This window comes from Alternaria postmessia (assembly GCF_024291825.1).
Source record: "Alternaria postmessia strain BMP 2775 chromosome Unknown scaffold_28, whole genome shotgun sequence".
Taxonomy (NCBI): domain Eukaryota; kingdom Fungi; phylum Ascomycota; class Dothideomycetes; order Pleosporales; family Pleosporaceae; genus Alternaria; species Alternaria postmessia.
The window spans coordinates 251866-268101 of record NW_026260101.1 but is presented as its reverse complement, the minus strand read 5'-3'; the positions used below and the strand labels follow the sequence as shown (position 1 = coordinate 268101).

The following is a 16236-nucleotide window of genomic DNA, read 5'->3' as shown; positions in this document are numbered from 1 at the left end:
ACTTTGCTTTTTATCCTTTTTTCTTCTAGACATTGTGAGACATCTGCTGATATACGCGGGAGCACCAAGGATTGAAATGTGTGCCGAATCAAGAGGGGTCCCGCATCAACAGAGTTATCTGGAGTTTCCGATTGAATACGTGATTGTCAAAATAGTGAAACCGAGGTAGTACATGACCTCGTGGCAGTGTTCTTGAATGTAATAAGGGATATCATAAGGCATGCATACATCAGGATTACATCCAACCCTTTCCTATTTCGTCAACGATCACCCAAGCCTCCTCATGGCCAGCAAAGGAGTCCGTGGGACCACACAACGCCAGCCGCCCAGCAAGAGAAAAATGTACAACTAGAAAGTCTAGGCAGAGTGCTCCATCTCACTCTGCAGCAGACTCTCCATGATATCATCTTCGGTCACTGTTGTCCTGCCTGATCTCCTGTCATCCCGTCCAACTGTCAATGTACTATGTCCAGCTGCAGACTCATCGTCTTCTTCCTCTTCGTCATCGTCGTCCTCAAGAGGCATCCGTGTGCCTTCGCCCTGCATACCCGCTAGCATGGTGTCTTCATCCTCCTCCTCCTCTTCTTCTTCGTCATCATCAACTTGCGGTACTACAGATTTCTTCCTGCTCTTTGATGCAGAGACTTCAGTGACATCACCCTCAGTTTCTTCTTCTTCATTGACTTCTGTAGCATCGGTAGCGACGGTCGCTTCGGGCGTTGCTGTGCGCTCCACCTCTGTGTCTTGGACTTGTGTAGCTGCCTCGCCCAGTCGCTTGGTTAATGTAGATTCTAACTTTATCAAAGCATTGCGCTGCGTTGCATCTGTGCCAATTTTTCCTTCCACTGCCTCAGATACTAACTCATGCAGAGTGCGGAAGCTTTCTTCGTTGAGCGCGCCTTCTTCTCCCTTGGGAATTGGGCCAGAAGGTGCAACGAAGAGTTTACCCAGTAGGGATAGTAAAGGTTTTCGCTCATCTTTCGAGCATGTACTTGTCAATGCACGTTCCAAGATCTCGATCGCGAGCTGCACATGTGGTTCTTCAGCCTCAACAATGGTACTCGTCTTTCCGTCGAGACCGAGTTCGGTAGCGCCCACCACTTTACGGCCATCCGTCCATTCGGCAAGGTGAGCAGTGATGACAGGCCAGCCCACCATCTCGTCCACATCTTCTTCCTCGACGTTCTCATCGCGCATGATAAGTAGCTTCGAAATCACTGGCACAGCAATCTCGCTCATCAGCTTTGCGTTCTTGAGCTTGGAATGACAGTATACGGGAAGAAAGTAGCTGAGCGCTTGTCTCAGCGCCGGGTTCGTCGCCGTCTCGGGGTCAAAGTATGTAAGGACAAAAGCTTTGAGGACTTCGACCGTGGTTTGAGGGGGCAAGATACCCAAGAGAAGAAGTTTCGACGCCGCGGTACAGGAGATTAAGCTGATGCGCTTGTTGTCCGAGCTGAATGCTTTCAGCAAAATCTTTGTCATAGGGCGGACACGCGGGTTTGTGATGGGCTCTGCATCGTCTGTGGACGCATCTGGGTCTGAGATCGTAGGCGTAAGGAACTGAGGATGTGTGATTATCACATCACTCAGTACTTGGATGACGATTTCCTTGAGCGCGTCGTGACCCTTCATGAAGCAATGGAAGAAGAGATCAAGATTGTTGTCGGCGAGATCCTGTTTCGTGTCAACGTAGCCTACGCAAGTCTCACTGTTCTCTACTTACCTTGCTGAGGAGGGCGGCCAGTCCCAAGCAGATGACACCACGTTCTCTGATCATAGACTGGTGAGCTTGGACTGCAGGAATGATGAGCGTATTCAGAATACTGGTTAGCGAAGTGTCTGACTCGAGGTCTCCTTCGACATTCTGAAGTGTGCATTGGGCGATATGCAGACACTTTGAGTAAACCATAACTTCGCGAATTTGTCGTTCTTCTTTCTCTTCTTCAGTGAGGTTATCCGCAGCTTTTGCAGTCTTGGGCTTAATCAACGGCGCGTCGCCGTCTGCATCAGATTGAGCGGAATGGAAACTCTCCTCAGCATCCTCTCCAGTGACTGTGGCGTCATCGGCATCCAGCAAAGAATCGCGAACATCTGCAACAGCCTCTACGATCAGAGCAGTGAAGTCTTTTTCGCCGCGACTGCCGCAAACCTTGCGCAACACCTCGATAGCAAGCTTAGTACACTCTTCCGGCAGCTGAGCCTTAGCAATGGCTTCGCGCATGATGTTGTACATTTGCCTACGACCCATTTCATCCGTGTAGTCAAGGGTGTGGGCGATATGGAGTAGTTGCTGAACAATGAAATCCTGCTCCTCGACGTCTTCCTGTGCTTCTTCAACCTCGGGATCATTCTCTTCCATGATAGCAACCTTGTCTACCAATTCCATCAGGGAATTGAGCTCTCTTTGCAGGACAAAAGCGAACATGGTGACTTCTGGCATCTTGTCCTCAATCATACTTTGGACTCTCTCGTCAGCAGTACTATGACTGTAATCGTTCAAGGTGCGTGCAATGAAAGCCGTCTGCGCATCGAGGTTGTTCCAGAACTCATGGTCGAATGTGATTTCTTTGCGGTAATCTGGTCGACCGTCCCAGAATTGGCGCATCGCTTCGTGAGCCATGCCGTCTTCTTCCCCAGACCTGGTGACATCGATACGCTCGAGAAGCTCACAAAGCGCCTCAAGGTTTGGAGGAGCTACATCTCCTGGTTTCTTTTCCTCTTCTGGTCGTGTGTCGCGTGACTTGGCACAGTCCTCGAGCCAGCGTTCACGGAACAAAACTGCAGCAGCTTTCCGGACGAGATCGTCTCGATCCCGGAGACCCCATCGGATGAGTTTCTCTCGCTCTACAAGCGACATGTGTCGAAAGTCACCCAGAGCGGGCAGGATCTTGCCGTATACTAAGCGGCGAGTGGTTGCGTCCATGTCTCGGGCTCGTTCTAGAATGTAACGAAGGGTGGACGGCCATAGCGGCAGGTTTAGCAGAACAGCGCGTCGGACTTCAGCGCTCGGATCGTTGATCATAATATCCAGGAGCTTTTCGAGGATGCCGCCTGCGCCTTCATCGTCGCTATCTTCGTCGTCCTGCTCGTCATCGTCGTTGCCAGCCAGACGACCCAAACCCAGGATGGCCTGCACACGCACTGAGGGCTCTTTATCCCGCAGACGTTTCGTAAAACCCAGTCTTATCAAGTCAAATATTTCGTCGTCGATGGTTGTGAGGCTATTCACGATGTGTGCAACCGTCTGCGTGGCTCGAAAGCGGATCGTCTTGTCCTTGGCCGTCAGCAGCGCGAGGATGGTGGTGAGGATCTGAGAGGTGAGTCGACTGCTGGGCGTTTCATGGAAAGCTGTGGCTTCTTCTTCTGTCTCGGCAGCGAAGATTGTTTGGTCTTTCTCAGAGGCATGCTTCAAGAATATGCCCAGGAAGCGGATGACCCTATCTCCGACTGGCTCGCTCTTCTTGACGCACATGATCCTGAGCACACATCTCACCACCTCGGCGTTGAACTCTTCCTCGTCGAAGTCTTCCTGCTCCTCGCCCTTGTTCTTGTTCCCACCCTTCTTGCCCGTGTCTGGTGGCTCGAAGCAGCATGCTTCTTGTATCTTCCTCAGGTTCACCACTAGCTTCCTCTGTGTCGCCGTCGTCTTTTGTGCATCGCTGAAGACCTGGGCGATCTGTGTTCGGAGCGAGGTTACGGGGCCTTCATCGGGGATTTCGACGGCATTGGAGGACTGCCTGGCGGAGGATGCGCGCGTGGATTTGGTGGTGCGTGTTGTCGAAGTGGCGGATGATCGCGGCGCACGCGTCGATGTACGGCCGACCATTGTAGCAGTGTTGTCAGTTGGGTGTGGTGTCGTCCCGTCTCCGCCTCGAGTTGCGGTCGTCGGTGTTGTTCAACTGTTTACTGACCCCACGCGGCAGCCCACTCACGGCTGCAGGGGTCTCGCGCGGCAGGGGTCCTGCATCTGCGACATCGGGCGAAAGCGCGTTGATTCGCCGACCAGCCGAATGGCATCATCGTGAAGCCCAGAAGTCCAACTTTGTCATCTTGACTTGTGTTTGCCTCTTTCTGCCAAACAACAATGTTCAGAACGGCCGCGCGAAGCTTCGCTGCCTCGGCATGGCGGAATGCAGAGAGCCTCAGTCAAATAGAGGCTGCACAGCAGACTGCCATCAACATCTCAAAAGCCCAAGGCATTGGTCAGCGGGGCTTCCTTGATGGTACTATGCTTTGACATTCACACTTTGTAGCTTTTTGTGCTAATACTCCATTGTAGCCATCGGTAAAACTCCTCTTATCCGCCTCAAGCGCCTCTCCGAAGAGACCGGCTGCAATGTCCTAGGAAAGGCCGAATTCCAAAACCCTGGTGGCTCCGTGAAGGATCGCGCCGCCCTCTTCGTCGTCGAAAACGCCGAGCGCCAGGGTCTCTTGAAGCCTGGCGGCACCGTCATCGAGGGTACAGCCGGAAACACTGGCATTGGTCTCGCACACGTCTGCCGTTCCAAAGGATATCGATTGGTAATCTACATGCCAAACACACAATCTCAGGGAAAGATCGACTTGTTGCGATTGCTCGGTGCAGAGGTATACCCAGTACCGGCGGTGGCGTTTGACAACCCAGAGAACTACAACCACCAAGCGAAGCGACACGCGGACAGGCTTGAGAACGCCGTCTGGACGAACCAATTCGACAACGTGGCGAACAGGCAGGCGCATATCGAGACTACTGGTCCCGAGATCTGGCACCAGACAGGTGGCAAAATCGACGCCTTCACCTGTGCCACTGGTACTGGAGGCTCGCTCGCAGGTGTAACGAGGTATCTGAAGGAGAAGAGCGACGGGAGGGTCAAGAGCTTCTTGGCCGATCCACCAGGCTCCGTGTTGCATTCATACATCCAGAGTGGCGGAAAGCTTCAAGAACGCCAGGGCGGTTCTATAACAGAGGGAATCGGCCAGGGACGTGTAACAGACAACCTGAGGCCCGACATTGACCTCCTAGATGGCTCCGTGCATATTAGCGACGAGAAGACCATCGAGATGGTCTACAGATGTCTAGACGAGGAAGGTCTGTACCTTGGCGCAAGTTCGTGCCTGAACGTCGTTGCTGCGAAAGAGGTGGCCGAGAAGATGGGCAAGGGATCAACTGTCGTTACTTTGCTGTGCGATGGTGCATACAGATACGCCGATCGTCTATTCTCAAAGAAGTGGTTGGAGCAGAAAAAGCTGTACGATGCGATACCCGAGCGGTTGCGCCGATACATCGTCCTTGAGTAGCTGGCTAGTAAGACGTAGAATACAACAACGACAAGTTAACAACAAACGATTACGATCTCGTTTCGACTAACTTATATTGCAACTACATTCATGTCTATAGCTTTACCTCTAATCCTTCTGTTTGTACCGCAGAGTACAACCCTAAATCATCGGGCCTCCACTGGCGAAGCCATTGACAACGGCTGTCATGCTAAAAGCGGGTATACGAAGTCAGTATAGGCTCACATGCAACTCATACAGGGGCACTTACAGCTGGTTTGCAATCGCGGTCTTCGGTGGTAATCTCAGTCCACCCTCTTTGTATTCTGGCCCAGCGTCTTCACCAAGTCCACTAGTACCAACACGAAGCGCCTCTCTGACTTCCTCTGCTGTGAACCACTTCGCATCTTCCAACTCAGCGTCGTGTCCTAGATGAATCGTCTCTCCTTCCGGAATCGCCTGTCCGACAGCGCCAATCATAAGGTTGGCAGGATAGGGCCAGGGCTGAGTGCTGTGAATCACGACACGACCGAGATGAATGCCAGATTCTTCCCAGACTTCGCGACGCACAGCTTCTTCCACACTCTCAGCAGGTTCGAGGAAACCGGCTAGGGTAGAATACCAGTTAGGAGGCCAGCGCTTTTGGCGTCCTAGTAGGATCTTCTTTCCATCGGCGGATACAACGGCCATGATGACAGTTGGGTCAGTCCTAGGGAAACAGAGGTTTGAGATACCAGTTCGAGTTGCGCAAGGTGGGCGCTCGCCTTGATTGACTTCAGATGCGATGTCTTTCGGCGGGCAAGTGCGCTTGAAACCTGCGTTTACGGACATGGTCTTGTAGCCGCAGGAAGCGCAAAAGGGGTTCCGCGCATTCCAGTCGAGAAGGTGGCGGGCTTCCGCGTATATGGCCGCTATCAAGTGTCAGTCACAACACTCCGCCCGTTGATGGGAATGAGCAACAATGGCTTACCTTCCTCAGCCTGTAGATTCAAGTTCATCCTTCCCTTACTAAACTCCAGACCCGTGCTTGTTAGTTTCTCTAGCACGCCTTCTGCCTTTTCCTTCACACTCTCCTTAGGTGTGACATCGACGGCAAACCATGGCTGTCCTTTGTAATGCTCCTTGTACGTGAATCCCTCTTTCTTTTCATCGAGACCTAAGAAGATTATCTGCGGAACATACAAACTCGAGTTGTACTGCGCGATGACCTCTTCCTCAGATTTCTCGAATGGGTTATCGCCAATAACTGGCTTCACATCGGAGAAGCTGCAACGTGCAAGTTCGGTACCGGACTTTGTGAGGGGCTCGAGATCCTTGAACAATAGGAATGTAGTACTAGGATGATGGAGGGCCGAGGAGAGGAACTGGTGGTCAGGACGCAGGAAGCCTACGCGATTGAGTGGGGAGCCTGCATGATGCTATTAGAAACAAGGAGCAGAAGGGGCATAGGTGGGTTATCTAGGTACCAGAGAAGTAGTTTGCAACTTCCTTTCCGAATCTACGGCTCAGCATTGAATCTACTTCTGGATGCGCTGGCTCGGGAAGCGCGGGTTGCGGTGGCATCGTCCGGAATCTTATGACGTCTTGTCACCTTGAAATAGCAGTCCAAAGATTATAAGCTTCAAATTGGTAGTAACAAGACTTTAGACAAAAAGATCCAGGTACAAAATTAAGGGTAAATGTCACCGACAGCAAGGCGACTGACGTCTTCACTTTGCTTTGCCCCACGCCGCTAGACAACGGTGCATTACAAACCATAAGGTGTGGTCGAGTGTCCGAGGTTCATGTTCTTATCGATATGGACTTCTGGTAACAACGCGTGTCGCACACATAGCCCATCTCCCAGCCCCTACATGGAGTTAAGACAGCAATAATGAGTCGCTTCTATGTACGTACAACAAACAAGTATTGTAATCTACTTTGCAATTCCAAAGGGCGTGGCGACTAATCCTCTCTCATCAGTTCGGCGACGACTCGCGCTCAGCGTCCAGCGACAACGACAACGAAGACGAAGATGACCCCTCCTCTCTCCCCTTTGCAACACCCCTTCGCCGATCGGACTTCCTCGACTCGGAATTTTCACCGGCAACATATCTCTCTACGCTCCACAATCGACACCAAACTCTGGAAGACCTACGTTCAGAACTGCGCTCGCGATCGCAGCTTCTGTCCAAAGAGCTGCTAGACCTCGTCAACAGTAACTACCAAGACTTCCTTAATCTGGGTAACAGTCTACACGGCGGCGAGGAAAAGGTAGAGGAGGTACGAGTAGGGCTTCTGGGCTTCAGGAAGGATGTCGATAGCTTGGTTGGTGTGGTGGGGGAAAGAGAGGAGGAAGTAGGAGAATTGTTACAAGAGAGGAGAGACACCAGGGAGAAGATCGAGTTAGGAAGACGCTTAGTCGACTATGATGCTCGGCTTAAGGAATTGGAGACTGAGCTTATGATCGAGACGGCGGGGCACGAGACAATCATACTCGGGGAAGAGGTCTCGGACAGCGAGGATGATGAAGAGGAAGAGGAAGAGGAAGAGGGCTACGGTGTGTCGATTGTCAAGCTGAGGCGAAATGTCGTGCATTACCAATTGGTGCTGGGGTTGCAGAAAGACTTGGGCGAGCATCCGTTTGTGGCGGCCCAGGCAGCCAGAACAGCAAAAGTGCGGAGTACACTATTGATGGATCTGAGTACTGCGCTGCAGCAGGCGAAAAGCGCTGGCGCTTCTGGCTCTGGTCGCGTGATGAAAGTAACGAAGATCTACGCCGACATGGAGGAATCTGCCGAAGCAGTCAAGGTCCTCAAAACACTCAAGTCGTCATAGAAGAAGACTTCAACCAGCATAGCGACGGCGTTCGGTATGGTACATTGTTCATACATCCCAGAAAGCTATATTTACAGAGGTCCACTCAACTCCTTTGGCGATATGGACTCGGGCCCTCTGAAGTCTCCACTCAATGAGAAGCCAGGTGAGTTCGTCGAGCTGAGAACCACCTCGTGGATCTCCTTGTTGATGCGATCACTCATCTGCGCCATGTCCTTCTTTAGCGCATCCATGAATGCCTTGACATTTCTTTGCATCTCTTCCGGTGTGAAGCCTAACTGGCCAACTGCCATGCGAATGACGCCCAGACGTTCTCTGTACTCGCTACCACCAACCATATTCCGGACACTGGTGCCCACCTGCGTGACAACCGTTCCTGCCTTTGTGCTGGGCATCAGACCCTTGGGACCTAACACTCTTCCTAGCCCCGCTTTGTTCATCTTTTGGAGACTATCAATGTGACACACACATCTGTCAAAGTCGATCTTGCCTTCCTTGATCTGGTTGAATATTTCGTCCTCTCCTACCAGCGCAGCACCAGCAGCCCTGGCTTCAGCGGCGGCTTTGGAGTCGGGGGCGGCGATGACACAGATCCGTATATCGGTCTTGACAGGGTGAGGAAGCCGTAAGCGGTTTCGTACTACAGGACCGTTTTTGAGTGTGCGTAACCGAACGTGTAGTTCGTATTTGGAGGAAGACGGGTTGCGGCCTACTTCAAAGGCGCGGATATATCTGTTCTACCGTCAGTCCCCGACCGTGGTACGTTCCGATGCAGGCCTGGGCAGAACATACTGCATTGCGTCGACGAGTGAGAATTGATCTGCCCTCTTCAAGTCATATTGCAGAAATGTGTTCCGCGCCTTCTTCTTTTTCTTCGGCTGTGCTTTGGTGGTTGCGCATCGTATCGACTGGTACGGTACTGGGGCGAAGCGCTGGACTTGTGGTCTCGATACGGCGATTGAGCTTGTAGTGAGCCTGCTCAGAGGAGCTATTAACGATCGTGGGTGTGCCATTGCTGCTTCTGCAGGCGTAGATGGTGGTCGCGATTGTGCCAAAAGTTCGGTCGGCGATTCGGGAATGCCAAGACATGATGCCGCTAGTACTCTGCCACCCAACTGCGCCTTTGCCATCCTCCTGCGCCCACATCTTTCATGCCCGTTGCATCTCATCCCATAGCTGATTGGGAAAGTCGCGAGCTACTATCCTATGGACTGTTTGGGTACATCCCGACTGTACCGTTCGCGCCACAACAAGCCAGGTAAATTGAAGCGACCACGGCCACTACCGAACCCAATACTACCGCATGTTGAGCGTCAAGGCCTGATATCCTATACGACCTTCCCTTAGAAAGCAGTGTCACGATTTTTTGCGCGGGATTAGTTTAAGAGCTTCTTGTCAAGCACAACAAGCATTAATCGATCTCAACTAAGCGTCAAAGTCCTGCAGGTAACGACTGCACAGCCGGTGCCTTTATGCTTATCAGTAAGCAAAGGTGGTCATACCAACATATGAGCAAACCGACCCAACGGAATGCACGTCCGTCGGCTGAACAACATGCAGTCAAAATACAGGATTCTAGCTTGCCAAAGCCTAGTATATAGCCACAAAGCTTTTTCATTTGCACGTCCACGTTCTGGAACGTCCCTGTGGTGGAGGTGTCTATCGTTATGTATCAGCCCGCTGTCCGGGACTGTTCATCTATTGGTGCGTGAGGTAAGGCCCTCTACCTGTAGGTATGACAGACGTAAGAGTCACAAAGTACCGGAATGACTAGTCCACTCGTAGAAGGCTGTATTCCCACGCTAAACCATGTTTAGTGTTTACCGAGCTTAAAGAATGCCGATTGGACTCGTTGTCTGATCTATTCCGATATGTGCCTGCCTTCACAGGGCTGAGCAGAGCGCAGTATAAATGTTGGTATGCTCTTACTGGGTGGGGTAGCCTCGTCCTGCAACACTTGGTCCGCCATGGATAACGTTCTTTTCACACCTCAGTTGAAATTGACGCTCATTACGACAGCAGAGAGAGGAAGTCAAGAATTTGGATGGCTACATGAGCTACGCAGTGATCCGAAAGCGTCTTTCTGGAGGTAGGTCATCATTCTTTTCCTTAGTTACCAACAATGCACCGTGTGTCAAACATGATGATGTTATACTAACGCGTCCCAGTATTGACGGAACCGCCAAAACCGTTGAAGACACCGAAAGGTTTCTTAAGAATGCTTTACCTGTTACTGTCAAGGATGGCGAAACCAAGTCCCACCGGATTGCTTACGCCGTACACGAGTTGCTTCACCCTGCTGAGAACGATGCAGTAAACAAGGAAGATATCCCAACCCGCTTCGTTGGACTTATTGGCGTCAAAACTTTGGGTCCGCACAGCCTCGTTTTGCGATCCGACATTCTACCGCCCTCCACATTCGAACCTGGATGTCTTACTGTTGAAATGGGTTACAGCTACCTGCCATCTGCATGGGGTAAAGGTTACGCAACGGGTGCTGTAAGAGCAGTGATTGATGCTTGTAAGAGAGGGAAGACCTTTTGGGAGCCGTGCGACAAGGTGTTTGTACGAGCCATCGTTAGCCCCGAAAACCCGGCGAGTATGCGTGTGATGGCCAAAAGTGGTATGAAGGAGCTCGGGATGCATTTCTGGGACGGTGAAGGCCAGTCAATATTTGTGGGGGGGAAATGGAGGACGACGGATGAGTTGCATGTATTTGGTACGTTTGTCCTTGAATGAGACGACAGGACCTGGTAGTCTGATGTAAGCACCACTGAGTGAGATGGTAATCTAGAAATGCGCGGTTCACTCGTACCCTGAGATTGAATCACGACGCATCTCGGTTGTGTCATCTCGAGCAGGAGTCCCGTAGGAGGCTCATGTGGAGTTTATTCACGACATATTACCAGTACCGTATAATCTAATCAAGTCGCATTTCGGTGACGCATACCTAGGTTCGCATGGTCACTACCTGTATTAAGCAAGTTAGCCAACGAATACCATAGTTTGATGTAAAGGTCCGGATAAAGAACCGTCGCAAACAACGAATGACTATAACCGTAGACGAGAGTGTTATCTCACAAGTTCCTCTGCTTTTTCCCAGTGACAACGTACCTTTAAGGTGAGCAAACACTACAACAAGTAGTTACGCATTACTTGCGCGTGTGTAGGCCCCTGCGCTTTCACATTCAAAGGACCATGCTACTTTCATTCTCTAGCTGACATGCACGTTGCACATAAAGCCTGGCCCATGGTCAGCAGACGCCGCATATGGGACGTTGATCCGCCATCAATCAATCGATCTATCAAGCAGACGCCGGATCTAGAAGGCAGCAATCGTATATGCAAGCCAACATGCACTCAAATTTCTAAAGAGTTGCACTTTTGAATTCAGCCTCGCCAGATCTTGTAGTCATTGGTCACTGTACCACTGTATATGCATGTAAGCTGAGATACTATGAGTTCCCACCTGTTTGCGGTTTTCCTATCTTCGTTGTGACGAGTAGGCGGCACGACTTGCTAACGATAGGTCATTTCCAGCGGAAGGACGAATATTTCGAGTAACGTCTGGAACGGGAATAGCGAGAAGCATGCATTTCCTAGAATATAAAGAGAGCCGTCATCATATCTCACCAATACTGTTCCATAATCTGAAACTCAAATCCATCCTCATCATCATGTACCTCCCCACCACCATCGCAGCGCTCCTAGCCGCCAGTGCACACGCCTCCATTCTCGGCGTCAATACTTTCTCCTCCACAAGTAAGGCCCTCACACTCACAATCTAGTTTCCCTCCCACTATGTACTCACCGACCTCCAGGCTGCCAAGCTTTCCAAGAGAACATTCACATCACGCAACCCAGCCACAACCGCGGTAACTTCCCAGGCGGTCGCCGCAGCTTCCAGATCGTAGAAACAGATGCAGATTGCAGTCTGATTGTCTTTGAGGGCCGCGATAACACGGGTGGAAAGCTGAACTTCGGGAACCAGAAAAACAAGGGAACCTGCTGGGGTGCGACGGACGGGAGGGTGTACCAGAGTTTCGACGTCTATTGTGCATGAGGGGCGGCAGGAGGTGGTTAAGGTGTTACTCTCTTGTTTAAGGAGTAGCGGAAACTGGGATCTCGTAGTAGACTAGAGGTTCAGCATGTTGACACAGGTCATGCCTGACCAATTCAAGGCTCTCCCAGGTTAGTGAATCTTAGGATCAATTGTGTATCACCTACCCTCGAGACGGTTGCTTAGAATTCAGATCTTGCCTTGTCTCTGGGTCTATTGCAGCAGCTTGCTCCGTACTCACGTACCATTGGACACTTGAATATAGAGGCATAATTTTGGAGTAAGTGGAATACATGTTCCATGGAAGAATCCTGCTTTGGCAGCTTGGAAGCTTGGAAGCTAGGTACCTAGGTGTACGGTACCTGATCTCTTGCAACCAGGAGATGGAAAGCTAAAGACTAAGTTTACTCGGAAGATGAAGTTGTTGATGAGAGATACCTCCTACGCCATTGAGCATACATGGCTGGTGTCTCAGTGCTCTCATGACGTAATGCTTAGTTCGGCGTCCAAATTGCCTCCGTACCCCAACAGCGACCAAACATCGGCGATAATACCGATACTCACCTTCCCAACAGATACATCGCTGATCATGTCCACGGTTCATCATGCGCAACATGAAGATGTGGGTTTACCCCGCACGTCTGGGGTAAAACCGTAGCTGCTATATCCGGGATTGGTTTGCCGAAATGATACTATTACTATGACCTATACTGGACTATCTCAATCGCATAGTCGTTGAAAAAAACCATTCACTTGACACCGATCGTTTGCCACACGCGGATTCAGAGATACAGAACTTAAGCCGAGTCAAGCCAACATGAGCAAGTCTTTAGACGGGGAGAAACAGGAACACCTCGAACATGTCGACATCGATACAGCCAAGCAGCAGCATGGAACACTGCAAGAGTATGGAGAAGAGATAGACATCCATGATGAGAAGTATAACAAGAAGCTCAACCGACGTCTCGACCGACGCGTTCTACCACTGTGCTGCTGGGTCTATCTCTTGAACTTTCTTGACAGAGGTATACATTTTCCAACCACAACACCAACACTGGTCCAAAGTCACCCTAGCTGATACTTGCAACAGGAAACATTGGAAATGCCCGCGTGCTCAACACCGAAACGGGCGACGACATGCTCACGAACACGGGTCTGACACCACATGGCTATGCCCTGACTGTCACGCTCTTCTCCGTGGCTTACGCCATCTTCGAAGTCCCAAGCAATTTCGTCATGAAACACTACATCCGGCCTTCTAGGTGGCTCGGAATTCTTCTATTCGCGTGGGGAGCATTAACCATCGGCTTTGCGGGTGTCCAAAACAGTGCCACAATAATTGCGTTGCGGTTCTTGATCGGAGTCTTTGAAGCTGGTTTCTTTCCTGGTACATTCAGAATGTTCTGTGAAAGCGATACATCTGCGCTAATCATATGTTGTTAGGAATCGTCTACTTCATCACAATTTGGTACCGCTATAACGAGCGCGCAGTGCGCATCGCACTCGTGATCGCATTCTGTAACCTCGCTGGAGCTTTTGGAGGGGCCATCGCGTTCGGGGTCGGGCACATTAATGGAGCAGCCGGCCTTGAGGGGTTCCGCTGGCTTTTCATTATTGAAGGCATCATCACCTTACTTTCTGCCTTTCTCTTATGGTTTTTCCTCCCTGATTATCCAGCTCGAGCCAAATGGCTCAGTAACGCCGAGAAGAAATTCGCAGTTGATCGTCTAGCCGATCGCGGTGGCGGTTACAACCAGGAGCATGCTACCAGAAAGGAGATTCTGGACACATGTTTTAGTCCACGAATGTTGTTGCACTACATCGCATATGTAGCCGACGTCGTTCCTCAGGGATCTTTTACGTTCTTTACGCCTACTATAGTCACCGGCCTAGGCTACGTAAGTGCCCTTGTGCGAACTGCATGTGAGACATAAACTGACTTCGCGCACACACCTTTTAGGAGTCTATTCATGCCCAGCTTCTGACAGTCCCGCCATGGGTCGTCGGCTTTTTCGTCGCTATTACTATCTCTTACTCTGCGGATCACTTCAACGCTCGTGGCTGGCACATCACTATCGCATCGCTTGTTGGAGGCACAGGCTGGCTAACTGCTGGTCTCCTTCCTGCTGACGCCTATGTTCAGCGCTACGGCTGTTTATGTATGGCAGCTGCAGGAGCCTTTCCAGCTGCGCCTTCCATGACGAATTGGGTGACCTGCAACTCGCCGAGTTTCCTCACTTTACCACTTGCCATTGCCCTGCATAACTCCTGTGCAGGTCTTGGCCAGATTATCGCGCAGTGGATTTGGATGAACAGCGAAAGGAGTCAAGGATTTCCAACAGGAAATTTCGTGTGCGCTGCGTGCAGTTTCCTAGTTGCTGCAATAGCAACGATTCTTCGGCTTTGGTATGGAAGGATGAACAAGCTAGAAAGGTCAGACAGTAGAGGCGATCAGAGAGTTTGGGCCTTGTAGACAGGTGAGGTTATGAGTATTCAAGGTTTATATCTCCAATGCTCCATCATTTGCCCCCATCTATTGCTTCAACAACCATTTCCTCAATGCCTTTGTCATTATCTCGTGCGTCCTACTTGTTAGATGACCTGAGTTGTACCAAAAAAACGTATCCAACTCCGTACATCCATATTTGCCGGGATCTGTCAGGATGTCTGGCTGGTTGTATCCAGGGCAGTAGTTTGTGACGTTCTTGAATCCGTAATCTTGGTAGTGATCCAACACGTTGTTCAAAACACTGTTGACATCGAACTGGAGCACCTTGACGTCTTTGTGTTGGTTTTGAAAGGCATCGGCATGCTCAGCATGGATCTTGTTGAAAGAAGAGACCATAGAGGCGTTGACATTGGGCGTTCCCGGACCACGATCCAGGGGCGGCAGGTTCATGAACAGGAAGTTCTTGTAACCTAAACTGTATATCTTCTCCACGCTCTTGAATAACCTGTCCTGGACCTTTTCATAGCTCGGTGCGAAAGTTGCATTCTTGCCTTGAGTAGAAACAAGGTCGTTGATGTCGTTGATACCAATCCATATCGCAACTAGTGCCTTCTTCTTGTTGAGATCGATTGATTCAAGGGCCGGGTTACCGTAAGAGACGAATTGTTCTACTTGACGTTCGAGCGAGACGGTATGGTTGTGGTGTAGGGGGGTGAATCCAGCTTCGTTGATAGTGTTTGCACCGGCATATGCAAAGTCCCAGAGTTGAACATCGCATTTCCTTGGGTCATGCAAGCCATCCTCAACACCACATTCGGTCAAGAACTCGACCCAGTTTGGTCCTCCTTCAGCCGTTCCCGTGAGATTCTGCACAATGCGATCTGAGAAGAGCTGTTTGGGCGTGAAAGAGAAGTTGAACTCATCTCCGATGAAAGTATAATTCACATGACCAAGCGTGCCTTGTACATATGTGTAGCTATCGCCAAAAGCTACCAGAGATTTCGTAGAGCGCCACTTGAAAGAACCGTGCGTTTGTTTCGGATAGCTTGGGGCTGCTATTGCGTGCGCACACAGCGTTAAGGAGATGCATGAAGTAGTGGTAAGCTTCATGGTGGCCGAGAAGAAGATGTTTCGGAAGGCTTGATAACCCTAATCATGACTTCTGGTAGGCTTGGCTATAGTTATATCGTCCATGGCATTGAAGACGGAGCCCCGGCAACATGGAATTGACGGAAGAATTGCGCCCGAAGTGGCGGGTCGGGAAATTTGGAGTTGGGTGAATTTCCGGGGCAGATACGCGACGCTGCGGGGTACCCCGGCATTACCGTGAGCCTCGTTCAGGAGTAGCATCAAGCAGCGACCACAAAACGGCTTCTGAGTCTTCGGACGCTCTCACGATACAATCGTAATAATGCCGGACGCCCCCACATTCGTACCACCAACAACCCAACCCATGATGTTTTGAATCGGCTTTTTCGTAGCCCATGTGCAGAGTCCAGAACGGGAGTGTTTCAATCGGTTGCTGCCCGCAAGCAAGCAGGTCAGTGATGAAAGGCTGCATGGATACGACGTGAGCCAAGGACACACCCATTCTTAACGGCAGATCTTGCCACCACCAATTTGAGGCATCCAGACAATGCCATACTCCAAGCAT

The 16236-nt window shown here is 50.8% G+C and overlaps 9 protein-coding genes across 9 annotated transcripts; 5 read left to right on the top strand and 4 right to left on the bottom strand.

Moving 5' to 3' along the window:
- Positions 1–357: 357 nt before the first annotated feature.
- Positions 358–3826, bottom strand: J4E82_005406 (uncharacterized protein; the record flags this gene model as incomplete). Its single annotated transcript, XM_051731673.1, has 2 exons — positions 358–1674; positions 1724–3826. The coding sequence occupies 2 exons, from the start codon at positions 3824–3826 to the stop codon at positions 358–360; spliced, it is 3420 nt and encodes a 1139-aa protein (XP_051588631.1).
- A 258-nt stretch (positions 3827–4084) lies between these two features.
- CYS17 (Cysteine synthase 1) lies at positions 4085–5277 on the top strand (the record flags this gene model as incomplete). The annotated part of the gene is made up of 2 exons (XM_051731672.1): positions 4085–4223; positions 4280–5277. The coding sequence occupies 2 exons, from the start codon at positions 4085–4087 to the stop codon at positions 5275–5277; spliced, it is 1137 nt and encodes a 378-aa protein (XP_051588630.1).
- A 141-nt stretch (positions 5278–5418) lies between these two features.
- Positions 5419–6819, bottom strand: J4E82_005404 (uncharacterized protein; the record flags this gene model as incomplete). The annotated part of the gene is made up of 4 exons (XM_051731671.1): positions 5419–5467; positions 5528–6167; positions 6227–6664; positions 6723–6819. The coding sequence occupies 4 exons, from the start codon at positions 6817–6819 to the stop codon at positions 5419–5421; spliced, it is 1224 nt and encodes a 407-aa protein (XP_051588629.1).
- A 310-nt stretch (positions 6820–7129) lies between these two features.
- On the top strand, positions 7130–8073 carry J4E82_005403 (uncharacterized protein; the record flags this gene model as incomplete). The annotated part of the gene is made up of 2 exons (XM_051731670.1): positions 7130–7144; positions 7219–8073. 2 exons carry the CDS (start codon positions 7130–7132, stop codon positions 8071–8073), a joined length of 870 nt encoding a protein of 289 aa, XP_051588628.1.
- A 71-nt stretch (positions 8074–8144) lies between these two features.
- Positions 8145–9086, bottom strand: J4E82_005402 (uncharacterized protein; the record flags this gene model as incomplete). The annotated part of the gene is made up of 2 exons (XM_051731669.1): positions 8145–8805; positions 8866–9086. The coding sequence occupies 2 exons, from the start codon at positions 9084–9086 to the stop codon at positions 8145–8147; spliced, it is 882 nt and encodes a 293-aa protein (XP_051588627.1).
- Positions 9087–10040: 954 nt separating this feature from the next.
- Positions 10041–10812, top strand: J4E82_005401 (uncharacterized protein; the record flags this gene model as incomplete). Its single annotated transcript, XM_051731668.1, has 2 exons — positions 10041–10162; positions 10242–10812. The coding sequence occupies 2 exons, from the start codon at positions 10041–10043 to the stop codon at positions 10810–10812; spliced, it is 693 nt and encodes a 230-aa protein (XP_051588626.1).
- Positions 10813–11663: 851 nt separating this feature from the next.
- Positions 11664–12136, top strand: J4E82_005400 (uncharacterized protein; the record flags this gene model as incomplete). The annotated part of the gene is made up of 2 exons (XM_051731667.1): positions 11664–11835; positions 11895–12136. 2 exons carry the CDS (start codon positions 11664–11666, stop codon positions 12134–12136), a joined length of 414 nt encoding a protein of 137 aa, XP_051588625.1.
- An 814-nt stretch (positions 12137–12950) lies between these two features.
- On the top strand, positions 12951–14606 carry J4E82_005399 (uncharacterized protein; the record flags this gene model as incomplete). Its single annotated transcript, XM_051731666.1, has 4 exons — positions 12951–13158; positions 13224–13520; positions 13577–14031; positions 14094–14606. 4 exons carry the CDS (start codon positions 12951–12953, stop codon positions 14604–14606), a joined length of 1473 nt encoding a protein of 490 aa, XP_051588624.1.
- Positions 14607–14666: 60 nt separating this feature from the next.
- J4E82_005398 (uncharacterized protein) lies at positions 14667–15692 on the bottom strand (the record flags this gene model as incomplete). The annotated part of the gene is made up of 1 exon (XM_051731665.1): positions 14667–15692. The coding sequence occupies one exon, from the start codon at positions 15690–15692 to the stop codon at positions 14667–14669; it is 1026 nt and encodes a 341-aa protein (XP_051588623.1).
- Positions 15693–16236: the final 544 nt, after the last annotated feature.